Raw genomic sequence first — 17,553 nt, forward strand, 5'->3', positions numbered from 1 at the left:
GACCCTTGTGGTCCCTTCCAACTCTACAATTCTATGATTCTTTGAAATCCTATGGAGAATCAGGCTAGGATCATTCCTATGATTATTATTTTTTAATCAAAGTTACAAGGGCCCATAGAATGGCTACAATTCTGTGTTGCATGCATTTGCCATTTGCTTGCCCATCCAAATTCTTTTTCATAGTTATTCCTGCTGACTCCCTCAGTTGCTTTTTTATATTCAGGGGAATATACTGCACCCTTTGAATAAATATGCTTTTTAGTTGTTACTGGACAGTAGAGTTGCACTTTTCACAAAAGCTGCTTACAACAGAGGTATGGAACAAGGTCGCACAGTTAGAAAGGCAACAATGTATACTATATAAATTTGTGCTGATAGCTATTCAGAGAAGACAATTAGCTTTAATTTCCAAAATTTAACAATAACAGACCCAAACAACTACTAGCACATCAGCATTGTCTCAGAACAAAAGAAATTACGTACAGGCCATGGCTGTGGAACAGAAGTAACCTCTGGAGTATGAAAATAAGCTACACCATTATGATATGTGTATGGATATCCAGTTGAAGTAGTCAAGTACATTGTTCCAGCTGCTGGCATTATACTGGATCCTAAAATAAGCAGTAACAAAATTGAAAACTCACAGGTACTTTGCATTCTATCCTTAAAAAAAAATTCTAATACATATGGGCTTGGATCCAACAGACCACTTGAACCCAAGAGAGCAGAAAGCACTTCTACTTGCACACTGAGAGCTCTTAAACCTATGCAAATTTCTTAGGTTGCAGTTACAGCTCTCCATAGCACACTAACGCGATGAGGGGTGGGGGGCCGACTCTTAACAAGTGGCTTTTTGAAGGATGCAGAGAACTGCAATGGGAAGAGAGGCAGAAAAACTCGATTCTGTGAGCAGAACACAGCACACACACTTCTAGGATCCAAGCTATGATGCTTGTAAATATACTTTATCAATTAAGAGTAGAGCAATTTTAACTGGGATGTGGGTGGGAGGGAGCGAAGCAGACGTTTCCACCATTTTCAAGGCCCTGCTGGCTTGTGCTGGCCAAGGTAGGAAACGTGTGCATGCTTGGATCTTCTTCTTTTTATCTTGGCAGTTCTTTTGTTTAATTTTCACTTATTAGTTTTTGGGGTAAGAAACCAATTCACTTAACTATAATAATTGATTGGAGGGATTAACTATGCCAGCTCCAGGCTGTTGTAGTTGAGAGATCCAATCCTGGGGCCTCTCAGAGGAATTAATGGTGTTGGATCAAGCAAACCAAAGGGCATCTCCAATATGTCCCATTTCTGGTCCTACAGCTCTACGCTTACAAAACTTTCCACAAATGTGACTGTGGGCTCTGGGTCAGACATGTCCCCCATCAACACAGAGCAGAGAAGCATTTCCACCCCATCCTAATCCCCTCAAATTACAACATCAGAATTTCCCTCTAAATCGCAAAATGTGTTAACAGAAAATTTCAACTCACTGCAATTTAATATTAAGAATAATAAGAATCATTCTGTGAAACTGTCTAATGCAGGCATAGGCAAACTCCGACCCTCCAAATGTTTGGGACTACAATTCCCATCATCCCTGACCACTGGTCCTGTTAGCTAGGGATCATGGAGGGCCAGTTTGCATATGCCTGGACTAATGTGATGAAAAGAAGCAACTCTGTATCACCATCAGAAGGCATGTGCCTCACCTCAGCCAGAAGCCTTCCACCATCATGAGCCTGAGTTGGACTATAGATAATCTTGCTAAGAGAATATCAACACTCACTAGTAGGCAAATAGAACAGTAACAGTACAATCCTATGCATGTCTACTCAAAAGTAAATACTACTGAGTTCAGAGAAATTTACTCCCAAGTGTGTGTGTATAGGATTGTAGCCTAAATAATTCTTCATAGCACTGGCATAGCCCAAGATTTTCCCCAAACACCCGTGAAAGATGGGGGTAGGGGGTAGGAAGCAGGAAGCAAGCAAGCAAGCAAATACATACGAGGAATCCCTACTTGTTGTTTTCTTATTGCTGGACCAATATTCAGTTTTTTATCCTTATAATTTAGTTTTTCAGCCTAAGCCAAAGCAAAGAAAATACATACAATTATTTACGTTAATAGTTTATTTTTCAAATGTATTCAAATAATGAATGTCTCAAAAATCCCAATAACATCTCAACAACACGTTTTACAGATACCTTCAGTTCACCTCAAATCTTAATGGAAATGTCTTGTGAACTCAGTCCTTTGTTTTGTGCCAAATGGAGAGTAAGACTCTTTTGAACTGGAGAAGTATTTGTTTAAATAATGTATTCAACTGTGCTTTATACCTAACTACAGTGATCATAAGGATTGAATCAAACAGAGTGGATTAAAAAATAAATAAAACCATCTCAAGTGGATATAAATGCATAATATTTTGATCCATAAAACTTTGATAACTATTATAAATTTTATAACATTTATAACTATAACTAACCATAGCCACAAACAAAAAACAATACTTCCCATGCATTGCTAAATTAGCCAAAGGCCTGGGAGAAGAAGAATGTTTTGGCCTAGCACCTAAAGATATGTAATGAAGGCCTCCCTGAAGTACCACAAAATGGGACCTTCTCAGTACTAGGAACTTATCTTTGGAATCACCTCCTTTCTGAAATAAATCTGGCATTGAAACCGTTTCCACCTTTCCACAGCGGCTGAAGATGTACCTCCTTGCCCAAGCCTTCAGATAGTGGTTGAGTTAATATGCCAGTAATTTTGACAGTTGCTGTTTATTTATACTTTGGTAATGTTTATCTGTTTTATATTTTGTATTCAATGCTTTTACTCTTGAGTTACGAATATTGGGTTAAGAGTGAAATTATAAACTAAACAAATGAACCAATAGAGTACACACTGTTTTTGCAGGTCCCCATGTCTAATATACCACATTATTTTGCAAAGTAGTTCATTTTTCTGTGCATCTGTTTGTACTCTATACGTTTGGACACCTCTCAAAATATTGTTCCCAAACTTGGCATGAAGCTTTTTGAGGTGGGGGTGGAAGAGACTGTCGTCGTTGGAATGCCAGGCACCATTTGGAATCAAGCCAGTGGACCAAAACAAGACTTTGTATTAACTTCACTTGATTTTTGGTGTGGCAGGTCCTAACTCACAAACCACATTATCCATTTAAAAATCACAATATTTTTTGGTTTGTGAGCAGCACCAGGCACTCCCCACTACCATACTATAAATAAATGTTACTTGGTATTACCAGTTCCTATCTGTGCACAAATATATAATTTTTAATTAAATCATGTTTACCTCTTGTAGTATTTTCTGAGCGTCTTCCTGAGTTTCAAATGTGATGAAACCATACCTAAGTAAAACAGCATACGTTTTTCTCAGCATATACTATATTTGCAACCTTCCCAAACAAGAGCTGCTGCTTGACATGCATAAAATGAATGCCTCCTCTAATATCACATAAAATGAGGAAGAACCATTGACTGACTTGAGCACTATGGATCAGTATATGTACCATATCAAACAAAGCCAGATTTAAAAATCCATTAAACAATCTTTTGGCTGGCTTCCCCAAAACAAATTAAGAGTTCTCATGGCCTTTACCAGGATGGTGGCTTTTTACCGCGGTTTAAACTTAGTTTAAACTATTCTACTTAAAACTAGTCATTAAAGTTTCCTATTTTAATCTGTTCTATCAATGCACAATTTCTATCAATGGGTTAATTTCAGCATTTGTTACATATTCAAGTTTGTGAATGAATGGATTAAACCAAGATGACACACATAAAAAGATAACTGACAGAAATGTTTATATGTATAGTTAACATAATGAACCAGAAGTCTTTCTACTTGCTTGCCTGTATGTATACAGTGGTGCCTCGCAAGACAAAAAGAATCCGTTCCGCGAGTCTCTTCGTCTTGCGGTTTTTTCGTCTTGCGAAGCAACCCTATTAGCAGCTTAGCGCTATTAGCAGCAAAGCGGCTATTAGCGGCTTAGAAAAAAGGGGGGGGGAGCGAAAAAAATCGCAAGACTCGCAAGACGTTTTCGTCTTGCGAAGCAAGCCCATAGGGAAATTCGTCTTGCGAAGCGCCTCGAAAAACGGAAAACCCTTTCGTCTAGCGGGTTTTTCGTCTTGCGAGGCGTTTGTCTTGCGGGGCACCACTGTACTCTCTGTACTTTATTTTCACTAGATTGTTGTCACATTGTGAACTGGGAAGACTTGACTGACAGTAGTAGCAGCATATCCCATGGCAGGTCGGGCTGAGTGGAAGTGGAGGGAGATGTGTGAGATGGAAATGCAATGCCTATGGCATTTTGGTCTGTCAGACATCAGTTCAGAGCAATGAGGGCCAGGACCTCAGGAAAGTAGCAAGAGCTGAAGGGGAACGTGAATGTGGTGGTGGTGAAAATAAGAAGTCTTGCACCAACCTGTTGGATTTTCCACCCTGGGAGGTGGGGCCTGCTGGCCCATATTTGGCTAGCTCACCTTTAGGGTGGGGAAGCAAACTCCCACCCACCTTCAGTTACCTGCAAGCCTCAATTGGCACCACTCCCAACCAAGATCTGACAGCAGAATTACTTTCGAATGCATGAAGCCTCTTACCCATCACCAAACCTGTGCAGTCCAATGGGGGATGGGGAGTGTGGGCTTTTGAAAAAGAGGGAGGCTAGAGCAGAGAATTCAAGCAGAGCATGCGGGGCAGTGGGCAGAGTCTCCCTTAGAACTTCCACAAGGGGAGAAGCCTGTGGTTGTGAGATAGTCAGCCACAGTACCCAAGTCTGTGAAAACATGAAATGCCATCTTGCCTTTTGTTCCTATGGTTTGGAAAATCACAGTGTAAACTGATATATACTAATTACCTCTAAATAGGAAACTTTTTGTAACTCTTTGTAAACTTTTAACTTTTTGTGAAAGAGCTGGTACTTTCCTTCCAGGACCTGAATGTACCATGAATGACTATGACTGCATAGTTCTGCCTTCTGGAGTGAGCAGGAGGAGCAACTCAGACGAGGATATCCTCCTCCACTGTAGGGAAAAAATGTTGATTTTTAACTATGAGTACAATCCTATACAAGTCATCTACCCAAAAGCAAGCCCTACTAAGTTTAATGAGACTTAATCCAAGTTAAGTGTGTATGGGGTTGTAGTTTTAAGGTGCTCATGTCTTGATAATTATGTAATAAGGATTTTTTTCCTGCATGTATTGCATGAACTAGTATTATTTCTACTTGATGAACAAATGGTTTATTGCACTAACCCCTTTGATACTCCAGCTCTGTCATTTACTATTTTTACTTCTTTGACGCAGCCATACTGGGAAAAAAACTTCCTTAGGTCATTCTCATTAGTCTAGTAAAAGAAAAAGAAAATGATTACATCATCAAATCATTACTATAAATGTACTTAAAATCATCATTTAACTTTGATTTCCTTTATGGGATGTTTTATTTTTTAAATCACATTAATATTGATCACACCATTCTGTATCAACAATTCCACTAACTGAATCGCATCTGTTGTCTTTTTAAATTCAATTTTCAAAAATCATAATTTGAATGCTATTTTTTAGTCTACTGGCCTTAAAGGCAACCTTTCAAGTAGAGGTTAAGTAGAAGTTCCTGCCCCCTTAGAGCCAGTGTTGGAAGAGGATTTGGGCTAGATACTTTCTAGGCTCTACCAGGTCCAAAATTACAACTCTTTCTCCTTTTCTTTTCTATTAAGTAACAGTTTACTAGAGATGAGAAGGACAAGCAAAGTGAACAAATCCAGTATTTTCTCATTGGTTGGTGTTTGTATCTTGAAATTATTGTGCAGTAGCACTATACCTGTCCAACAAATACATAAAATTAGAGCCCAATTTCTGCATTTATACACATAAAACTATACAACAAATGATAAAAGCAACCTATTAAGACAGAAGTGGAAAAAATGATTGTATTGCTAAGGAACCAAGATCAGAAAAAAAAATACCTTAAAATCGATTCCTCCAACAAAGATGCGATTAGGAATGACTGTTCCAAATCTTGGGGCACTTGTGGGGTTATTTAAAGGCACTGGCGACACAGTGTTAGGAGACGGAGACAGAGAATCAGTTTGCATCTGATTTGTAGTTTGCTGTTTAAGAGAATATAGTCTTGTTAAGATATATTTTCAACACAAAAAAATTGAAATGCTAAAATGACAAATCACAGCTATTATTTAATTTTAGATGTACTAAGCTACCTTCGGTAGTATCTTCATTCAGGATGCCACATACACTAAATCTAAGATTGCCAGCTGAATTCTACATACATATAGCTAGTTAGTTCACTGAATATTTGCTTCAAAGTATATTCCATTGATTTTAATAGAATCTGCTTTCATATAAATGGTTTCAACCTAGTACACACTACCTTTTCTTCACCTGTTGCACCTAGTTACATTTAGAAATCATAATATATTCATTCTGAAAGCAACAAGAAAATGGTAGATAATATTTAATGTTCTTATGATTTTTAATTATGGTATGTTTTCTTATTTTAATTATCAAGTAATAAGAACAAGCTGAAACCTTTCTGCACACCCCCAATTCACTTGTGGTCTGTAATGTTTAAGTATTTTACTAATGTGTTTATATCCCACCCTATATGCACATACAAAGTAATACGGTTTATTAAAAAATTCAAAAGGTTCATACAATACAAATCAAATAAAAAATGAAAAAGACCAAGTTTTTGCTTATCATAATCATGCTATAGCCAATAGCAAACTTGGTCTCAGGCCTCTCACTGGAATAGTGAAACCAGGGTACTCACAGCTTATGCGGGGCACAGAACAATTTGCTTGTAAATTAAAAGGGTGAGAAGGGGAGAAAAAACCCCTTAAATGGCCCAATAAGGACCATGCTCACTGACCTCCATGAGATAGACTATTTAGGGTGTCAGTTGAAGAAAAACTAAGGGGGAGGAAAACAAGATGGGAAAATTGAGATATACATACTCCTTAACTGTTTATGGTATCGGGGGGAGGGTCGTGTCGCATGATGCATGCCAACTCTACAAGTTTTTCAAGGTTCTAACCTTTGAAGCTAAGAGCCATGGAGAATTATGAACCAAGAGAAAGCACTTCCTACATCCCTAATTACTCCCTCCTTGCCCCAGGACCCTTGACTCCAACAGCTTAAGGTGGAGAACTGAACTTGGTACTTTATCAGAAAAATAAGAAACTGAGATGAATTTCAGCTTGGCAGATTGATCCTTTCATAGTTATGAAAAGGAGACAACTTACCTCTTTCTCTATGCCATTTACAGTGCAGTCCTGTGTTACTCTCAAAGATTTACTCCCAGGTAAGTGTGACTACAGGACTACAGTCTTACAACTTGCATCATGAGATGGGACATGTATGAAAGAGGCTGGGAATATACATGTGTGCAAAAGAGACATCACACCTGATTAACAGTGCAATCCTGTATATGTCCACTCAGTCCGATTGAATTTAGTGGGACTTAGAGCTAAACGTGTGTAGGTTTGCAAACTATGCAATCTTTTAAAAGAGCTTCTTCAAAAATTTAAATTAGCAGAACAAGCAAGTAGACATTCCCATTCTTTATGTGTGGCTTGCTGGACAATTTAAAATTGGTGATTTGGTGCAGCAGAATCCCATTTTTCTACCCTCTGCAAACTTTTTGATGGGAGAAGTACCTTCTTTCAAAGGAAGAGAACTTTTGGTTACAGATCCATGACCCAGTTCAAATGAAATGCTGCTGACTGCAAAATCATGGTGATTAAAATTTACTGAGATTATTTTGGACACAAGAAGGTAATAACTGAAGTGCTATACTGGACTTCATAAGTGAAAAAATGTGAATTCAAGGTACCTGGGAGGGTGAGAAATACCATCTAGCACAGGGATCTGCAACCTTTAAGACAAAAAGAGCCACTTGAACCCGTTTCCGAAGAAAAAAAAACTGGGAGCCGCAACTCGTCATTATAAAAATAACTTTTTTGTCATTTTTTTATTATTTCTTTGTTTGACCCCTCAGAATTACTCCTCCTCATAGAAATAAACGTTAAATTAACAAGTTACCTTTTTGTGTGTGTGTGTTCTTCACTCCCCTTCAAAACAGTGACCAGCGTACATGCCCCCTTTCAATGCAGTGACCAGCATACATGCCCCTTACAATGTAGCGGGCGGGCGGGCAGGAAGGTGACGTCGGGACGGTGCGTGACTAACGCACGCACCACCCCCATGCGACGTCACAGCCAGTACAGCGCTCGCCACAGTGGGGAGTGTCGGGGCGCACAGTGCGCCTCCTCCCCTCGCTAGTATCCGCCCCAGAGCCGCGGCAAAGGTGTAAAAGAGCCACATGCGGCTCCGGAGCCGCGGGTTGCAGACCCCTGATCTAGCAGAATGAGAAAAAGCTGGTTATTAATACAGCTAGAATTTGCTCTGAAGTGCATAGGTACTTTAAATATTTTGAATAATTGTCATATACATAATTGGTAGACAGAGAATTGGAAGACTCTCTTTTTTATTTTATTTTTTTCTTCATATCTTGCTTTTTTATGACTTTTTGGGACGCGGGTGGCGCTGTGGGTTAAACCACAGAGCCTAGGACTTGCCAATCAGAAAGTCGGCGGTTCAAATCCCCGCGACGGGGTGAGCTCCCGTTGCTCAATCCCTGCTCCTGCCAAGCTAGCAGTTCGAAAGCACCTCAAAGTGCAAGTAGATAAATAGGTACCGCTCCAGTGGCAAAGTAAACGGCATTTCCATGTGCTGCTCTGGTTCGTCAGAAGTGGCTTAGTCATGCTGGCCACATGACCCAGAAGCTGTACGCCAGCTCCCTCGGCCAATAAAGCAAGATGAGCGCCGCAACCCCAGAGTCATTCACATTGGACCTGATGGTCAGGAGTCCCTTTACCTTTACTTTATGACTTTTAACTCTAGCTCTCTGTTAACCCTATTTACATGTATGTTTTGTTCTTTGAATATTTATATTTGAGATAAATGAAGATACACATAGGAAGGTGATGGACAGAAGATGAAGGGTCCCGCATGTGAGGTAAGCCAGACAGGCTCTCTCAGGGTTTGAGGCTGAAGGAACAGGGGAAAGCTTTCTCTTTCTCTCTTTTTCTTGGTTTGTTACTTCTTTCTTTAGACTGATTCAGTTTTTACTGTATCCTATGTTGAAAAATATCAAAAATTAACTAAAAAAACCACACCTTCTTCCCTAGTAACATTATTTCTGTACTAGTTGAACCGTAAGGAAAAGGTACACCATTATTAGTTTATAAGCTAGAAACTAAAACCAGTAGTAACTATGGTTATGCCAGGCAAGACCATATGGCACTACTGCTAACACTAACCAGGAAAAGACTGATATTTGCATAGGAAAAACCCCACAATTATATTGTACAAAAATTATCTAGTTCATTTTTTAAAAATTAGTCTTCACAGAAGAAATTATATTCTTCAAAATATTTCTGCAAAATATTCCCACTACATGAACATGAAATTATCAGAGAACGGGAATGGTGTATAAAATCCGAACAAAATTCTATTGTAAAAATCATGGCCATAAAGCTTTGTAACAACTGTTTTTGAATAGACTGAAACAAGTGTAACTTGCAAGAAAATGTTGTAAAATTGAGTGTTCGTGTTCAGGATTTTAGACACCCTGCCATACCCTCCTATAGGGCACTCCATTCCATCCTTCCCAACAGCCAGTCAGCGTTACATTACCACTGAGCATCTCAGTTCTCATTGGCAATTCTGGGTGATTCCCAACCAGGGGGGCACTGGTGTTCCAGAAAGATTTTCTAAATGGTGCCATTTCAACTTCATAAATATATATTCCTGCAGTATATACTGTTTGTGTATTTGTATACATATATACAACCCTTGCTACCAACAAGGATCATGATAATTGATACCCATCAAAAATAAATGAAGAGCCGGAAGAAAAATTTCACTATACCTATTTTAACCATTTCTAAACCCAAACCTCTGCTTAATAATTAAGAAACATCATTGTTTTTAATTATAATTTCCTCTCCTTTTGCTCCAGATTGAAGGCACAGAATGACAATGAACAACATGAGATAAAGTTTAACTGCTGTTAACCATCAAACAATAATAAAAAATACATTATCACAGTGTCCCTAATATTCAGCCAATAAATTCCAAACCTCAGCTTCTTTTCTAGGAAAAAATTGTCATAATTGTTCATAGTGTAGTATCTAGGAACGCACAGGAAGCGTTAGCATAGCACAGTCTGCTATGAGCAACAGAACCACGACAAGGTCCTTCCTGAGTCTGTTGAAAAAAACAACACCAATTTGGAAAAGAAAAATACACTGATATGTCAATTGAGGGGTTAAAAGTTATTAAAAGGAAATCGTTAAGAGACATTAATAAATTATAATTGAAGAACACAACTCTTTAGCCTAAATTTCCTCACCATGATTTATAAACAATTTTTCATAAAGAAGCATTTAAAACTCTAAAGGTAAAAGGTAAAGGACCCCTGGACGGTTAAGTCCAGTTGAATTCGATTATGGGGTGCAGCACTCCTCTCCACTTTCAGGCCAAGGAAGCCAGTGTTTGTACACAGACAGCTTTTCAGGGTCATGTGGCCATCATGACTAAACAGCTTCTGGCACACAGAACACTGTGACGAGTGCCAGAGCGCACGGAAAAGCTGTTTATCTTCCCGCCAAAGCACTACCTATTTATCTACTCATGCTGGTATGCTTTTGAACTGCTAAATTGGCAGGAGCTGGGACAAAGCAACTGGAGCTCACCCCGTCACAGGGATTTGAACTGCTGACCTTACAAATGGCAAGCCCAAGAGGCTCAGTGGTTTAGACCACAGCGCCACCTGCGGCCCTCTTAAAATCTACTGCAGCTTGTGAAAAACCGAGACTCTTTTTTGAGATATTGGCTGGGAACTTTTCCATGGAACAATTCTGACATTTTTAAAGTGTATTTTCTGGTTTAAAAATGGAGTTTTAAATAGCTAATCGGTTAAACACACAGACCATATCAAACTAATCAGAACCAAAAGAACCTCAGAGTAGCTTTCATCTATTTTATCCAGTAAAATTATAAAGTTAGTGCTCTTTTCCCCACAATAACTTAAGAGCACAAAGCAAGGTTATGTAAAAGGAAGTACAGTGGACCCTCGGGTTATGTTACCTTCAGGTAAAGTAACTTTCAGGTTGCGAATGCGGCAAACCCAGAAGCGCTCTATCGTGCCGTGCACGTGTGCAAAAGCAGCGCCTCTAGATGCAGACTTTTGGGGGTATATACAGACCCCAGGAACCAATTAAGTTCATATCCGGAGGTTCCACGTAAGGGCAGAGACCATTTCGCTTGGGGGTTCCATTCCCACTCCCCATACTCTCCCAGGGCAAAAAGGACCTGCATATCAGCGCCTAAAATAGTTGCTGCCTACACAACCAGAGATCTCATAATAGACAAAATCATGTCCTTTCTTCTAATGTTATTAACAATGAAATCTTTTACTACGTATGTTACATGCATATATGCCATTAAGAGAAAAACATTAATACTGTCTTTTCAGTTTCAGCACTGAAGCTCTGCCCACAACATAATTTCTTACTGCAACACAAAACATTACTGTACTCTCATAATGGTAATTCAAGACTGCAATCTGCTCCTGTATATTACTTATCTGTATTTTGGTTGTGATGATAAACACTTAAAAATGCAATGGGAATACACAAATTCATAGCACATCTTTACTGTCTGCATAACAGCAATCATTAGATGACAGGGTGAGAGGAAGAAGCCTAAGGCAATGAGCATTTAATTCAGAACACAAGGATGAAGTGCTATTATGAAGAACTAATTTAATTCAAAAATACAAAATAATACAAGGTAATGTAGATAAGAAGGCAGAATTTCAAGTAAGGCAATGCGGAGCATTATTTTAAGCCAGTAATTTCTTGAAGATTTAAGTAAGAAAAATATAATACAATAAAATTGGCTGTCCTTTCTATTTTCATTCCTACAGGCTGGGGTTTTTGTTTACCTACCTAGTACTACAATCTTAAACTAATGTCCTAGTGAGAAACCTCCACAGTGGGACCTACTGCTGAATAAATGGACTTTATGAATATGTGGATTTCAAAGGTTCTAAAATCTTCCTCCTTTCTTCTAGCCATAACACTGAACATACATATTGAGGCCTCAACTGCAACTGCTTGAACCCTGGTGACTTCTCAAAACATGCATGGCAATTTGGAGAAGTGAAACAGAGGGCGGGAAGGAAGAGGTTACCGGTAAGTTCCACTTCAAAACAGCTTCTCCTTTTCTAAAGGTGCTTGTGAGTAGCATATTGTTTGGGCCTGAATCTGTTCCTGGCATTACATTTACAGTGAATCCTCGGGTTGCGAACATGATCCGTGTGGGAGGCACGTTCGCAACCAGCACCGTTCTGCGCACACGTGGATTACGATTCGGCGTTTCTGCGCACGTGCAAAGTGTGATTTAGCACTCCTGTGCATGCGCCAAAACCTGGAAGTAACCCGTTCCGGTACTTCCAGGTTCGGCACGGTGCACAACCCGAAATAGCGTAACCTGAAGCTTCTGTAACCCGAGGTACCGCTGTACAGTACTTACAAATTTAGTTTTAGCAATAGCAAGTTTTACACATGAGAAAACCCATGATGGATTTCCACATCTGTTGAACATACAGAACTCTGCATGTTTTTGTACATATGCCAAGTCTCCACACGTATAAAGAAAAAGGGGTGCACAGTTTTGCTTGACATACTGCATGTGACAAGCCCTTGCCTATTCCCAAGCCTTAAACTGGAGAAAAGGGTGGTAGATTGTCCCATCAGATATGAAATACCTATGAGGCATTCCAAGCATTCTCAAAGAGCAATGCAACAAGTTGCTGTCCTCTACTTGCGATTGGAGCAGAGTGGTAGTGGCGAAGGAACTGTCCTGATATTTCATTCAATCCAGCAAATAACAGAGAAACACCCCTCACCTCTTCAATCTAACCAAAATATCAAGTTCTCTAGAAATGGAGACACTCTTCATAAAACAAATAATGATTTTGAGGCATTTTCTTCATGGCATATGTCTTACCAAAAATGATTCTTTTGGATATGTAGAGGTACCAAGAAAACAAGGGTTTTCAGTATGTTCAATATACATGGAACTCCATCCTTGCTGGGGTAAGTACTGCATTTTTCCATCTGAACCTGCCGAGCTATTAAGATCCTCATCAGAAACCTTTCTGTGTATATATGGGATTGACCCAGGATAGAGCCTTTTCTATTGTAGCACCCCACCTCATGTATTGTCTCCCCAGGGAAGATTACTGGTGCAGTTTCAGTTACATTTGCAGCTCCAGATGAAGCCGTTCTTAAAAAATCACCCAGGATGTTTTGTTTACTACTTTTGTATTTTGTCATATTGTATACTCATTAAAATCTGTGTTTGTATTCCCCACCCCAACACTTTGGGGGTGTGTTATTGGGTTACTGTTTTTATTTTGGTTTTATATATTGTGATCTTTTCTGTGAACCACCCTGAGACTTCTGGGTATAGGGCGGTATATAAATTCAATCAATCAATAACTCTTTGTAAAAAGGACTGGGAGATTCCATGTACATAACTGATTGAAAACTAACTAACAAACCAAAAGTAGGCCAAAAGATGTCACGAGTTGGAAGTACCGAGAGGAATCCGCCTTTTCATCCGGCATTAGCAAATAAATCTGCAATCAGACTTCTCATTTTTATATTCAAATTGCCAAATGCAGATCCAAAACTCTACACCACGTGTGAAACACACCCACCAAATGAGAAAGAGGCATATCTAATAAACTCCCTAGTGCCACAGTTAAGTTACCAACTTGGCACTGCAAAGTTCTTCGCGGTACTATTTACTAGAAAGCAGATGCTCTCCCTTAATTTTATTATTTCTCTTTCTCTCTCTTGTTCTAGATTCCACAGTATTTCCCAAACTTGGGTCTTCAGCTGCTTTTGGACTAGCAAGTTCCCATTATCCCTGACCATGGGTGGAGACAAGGGGGGCAGCTTCCCCCAAAACATGTAAATCAATAACTAATACTTAACTGAGGTTCTGCTTCCCCCTTACATAAAGCCTGACCAGGCTCTTGCGCCTGACCACTGGTCTTGATAGCTATGGATGATGGGAGTTCTAATCCAAAGGAACCCCTGACCATTAGGTCCAGCCGTGACTGACTCTGGGGTTGTGGCGCTCATCTCGCTTTATTGGCCGAGGGAGCCGGCGTACAGCTTCCGGGTCATGTGGCCAGCATGACTAAGCCGCTTCTGGCAAACCAGAGCAGTGCATGGAAACGCCGTTTACCTTCCCGCTGGAGCGGTACCTATTTATTTACTTGCACTTTGACGTGCTTTCAAACTGCCCGGATGGCAGGAGCAGGGACCAAGCAATGGGAGTTCATCCCGTCGCGGGATTCGAACCGCCGATCACAAGTCCTAGGCTCTGTGGTTTAACCCACAGCGCCACCCGCGTCTAGCTAGTAAGACCATGCCTGACCACTGGTCTTGCTAGCTAGGGATGATGGGAGTTGTAGTCCAAAAACAGCTGTTTGGAAACACCGTTTTAGAAGCTAAAAAGGGGACGGGGGGGGGGGGGGGGAGAAAGAGGGGCAAAGCGGGAAAAGCCGACACAACAACCAATGAGTGCCAGAAGGGCGTCGAAAAGTGGCGGGCGGAGAGAAGGAAGCACTTACAGAAGGAATGAGGGGGAATTAGGAGCGCCTCGCATTGACTTTTCCTCGGCTTTTTCGCGGCATCTATTGGCGGGACAGAACCTCGCTCCCCCCCCCCGCTCCAACCGCCCTTCTCCCGCCGTTAGGGCGCACGCGCAAAAGGAGCGCTAGCTCTGGGGGAGAAAGGCAGCTGGCTCGCGAGCACGGCGGTTGGCCGGGGCTGGAGGATAAAAGCGGGAAGGGGCTCGTGCTGACGGAGGGAGGGCGTGGCCAACGCCTGTCTCGTGACCAAAAGCGAGGCGGGGAAGGAGCGGGAGCGTTATGGGCCTCGCTCGCCGGTTTTGGCGGGAAACCGCCGCCGAGGCTTCTGAGGAGATTTCGCGCCCTCTCTCTTACCCGCCTCTCGCTCGCCCACCCCCCACAAAATAACGCCACCGCCTAATAAAACGCCCTTTTTTTGCCGCTGTCAGAGCTGCCCGGCCGCAACCGTGTTTAGATAACATGCCCCAACGGTTTCCTCAGAAGCCTCCCCGGCGGGCCAACCCCTTGCCCATTGGCGGCCTAACCCCCCCATAATACTAACCGAGGGGTCGGGCTCCATCTCTTCCCCTCGCGCGCGCGTATACACGGCGGCCTTCGCGGTCTCCCGGAGGGCACGTTCCGCGCACGCAGCTCTTCTCCCTCAACGCAGCCCCAGGGCGAAGCGGGAGTTGGGGCAAAACGGGGGGCGGGCGGGCGCGGCAAACTCGCGCTCCCCACACGTGGTGGTAGCCTCGGCTGGGCGGAGAGGTGGGGTAAAAGCGGGAGGGAAAGGGTTTGAGGTTGTGTTTAGGGGACTCGACGGAGCCTGAAAGTTAGGCGGGCGGTAGATTTATTTGGCCTCCTGGCCCCCCAAATTATACCTAAGTCTTACTTTCTGGAAGCCCAGAAACTCGGCTTTCATCCATGACCAGTTGTGAGCCGTGTAATCTCTAGGCAGGAAGAGAGGAACGACTTTGAAGATCTCACACACACACACTTATTTCCATTCAGGTTTCTGAGCAGACCTCCGAGGCAAATACAATCCAAATATGAAAGCACAAGTCTTGTTAGTTTCAGGTTATTCACAAGCACATCCATATGGCTGTATCAGAAATGCTATCACTATTATCCTGGCTGGTTTAGGCCTAACGCACACAGCAGCATCAAGCATTTCCCTCAAGTATATGCGCACTGGAACAGCACTTTTAATGCTAATAATAATAATTGTACCCCACCCATCTGACAGGATTGCCCCAGCCACTCTGGGCGGCTTCCAACATATAGAAAAACACGTAAAACATTACACATTAAAAGGCTTCTCTATACTTGCTGCCATATTGCTTAATAATAATAATAATAATAATAATATATTTATACCCCGCCCATCTGGCTGCGTTTCCCCATCCACTCTGGGCGGCTCCCAATCGAATATTAAAAACAATACAGCATTAAACATTAAAAACTTCCCTAAATAGGACTGCCTTCAGATGTCTTCTAAAAGAAATATAGTTGTTTATTTATTTGACATCTGATGGGAGGGCGTTCCACAGGAAGGGTGCCACTACCGAGAAGGCCCTCTGCCTGGTTCCCTGTAGCCTCACTTCTCGCAATGAGGGAACCGCCAGCAGGCCCTTGGAGCTGGATCTCAGTGTCTGGGATGGACGATGGGGGTGAAGACGCTCCTTCAGGTATACAGGACTGAGGCCGTTTAGGGCTTTCAAGGTCAGCACCAACACTTTGAATTGTGCTCAGAAACGTACTGGGAGCCAATGCAGATCTCTCAGGACCGGTGTTATATGGTCCCGGCAGCCACTCCCAGTCACCAGTCTAGCTGCCGCATTCTGGATTAATATCGTATACAGTGGTACCTCAGGTTAAGTACTTAATTCGTTCCGGAGGTCCGTACTTAACCTGAAACTGTTCTTAACCTGAAGCACCACTTTAGCTAATGGGGCCTCCTGCTGCCGCCGGAGCATGATTTCTGTTCTCATCCTGAAGCAAAGTTCTTAACCTGAAGCACTATTTCCGGGTTAGCGGAGTCTGTAACCTGAAGCGTATGTAACCCGAGGTACCACTGTACATCTCTACACATCTCTCCCGTAAGACTATTTTGTGTTAGTTGCCACTCGGCAGCCCATACTTTCTCCCAAAAATGGCCTCCGCACAAATGCTACCATAATTTATATATAGGATTTTCAGCTCCTGACTTCAGAAATCCTGGCACCTTAAGGACAAGTGTCTCCAAGCGTGTCCAGTGTGCTCTCACCCTTAATTCTTTCAGCCATAAATTAATCTGAGTAAAAAATTAGGCTTATAGCTATGCAAGTTGGTAGTGGCAAAAAGGTCAAGGAAGGAAGTCTGGCTTCTTTTTTAATAGCATGAGCTTTAGGTACTTCACAACATTCTGAGGCAAGCCAGCCTTTACTCCTGGAAATACATGTGAGCACTAACAATGAAAACAGAGACACAAAAGGTTTTTTTTTCTGATTTTATATTCTTCCCTTCTATCAAATGGCTTGAAGAAAAATTATATACAGACTAGTAAAAGGCTGGCCTGATGATAAACTGACATCTGTGGGTATTTTGTAGCTGAACCCACATTCTTCTATCGGCCTTGTATTGCTAGACAGCAATTATGTATGTTAATCGTTACACACCAGCATTATTTAATCGTTGGTCCAACTAACACATCCTAACAAATCAGCTTACATGCAGTCACAAAGCTCTGACATTGGTCCTCCTCACCCATTACAGCTACAGAATTCATTTGAATGTGTTCACCCATTATGGA

At 41.5% G+C, this 17,553-nt stretch overlaps 1 protein-coding gene across 7 annotated transcripts in view; it reads right to left on the reverse strand.

Annotated features, from left to right (window-relative positions):
* The window catches only part of BOLL (boule homolog, RNA binding protein), a 34,373-nt gene that overhangs the window by 16,022 nt on the left and 798 nt on the right, over nucleotides 1–17,553 (reverse strand). For 5 of the 7 annotated variants that reach the window (XM_079980344.1, XM_079980343.1, XM_079980349.1 and 2 more), the window contains exons 2-6: nucleotides 5,992–6,135; nucleotides 5,279–5,370; nucleotides 3,317–3,371; nucleotides 2,008–2,083; nucleotides 484–611 (exon numbers count right to left, since the gene is read on the reverse strand). In XM_079980344.1, coding sequence (XP_079836470.1) covers nucleotides 484–611; nucleotides 2,008–2,083; nucleotides 3,317–3,371; nucleotides 5,279–5,370; nucleotides 5,992–6,120 — 480 coding nt within the window. In that variant the 5' untranslated portion in view covers nucleotides 6,121–6,135. Of the gene's footprint in view, nucleotides 1–483; nucleotides 612–2,007; nucleotides 2,084–3,316; nucleotides 3,372–5,278; nucleotides 5,371–5,991; nucleotides 6,136–14,762; nucleotides 14,908–15,324; nucleotides 15,479–17,553 lie in introns of those variants that run through there. The other 2 variants (XM_079980347.1, XM_079980348.1) reach the window with 2 other exon arrangements.

The sequence above is a fragment of the Podarcis cretensis genome, assembly GCF_951804945.1.
Source record: "Podarcis cretensis genome assembly, chromosome: 1".
In the NCBI taxonomy this organism is placed as follows: Eukaryota; Metazoa; Chordata; class Lepidosauria; order Squamata; family Lacertidae; genus Podarcis; species Podarcis cretensis.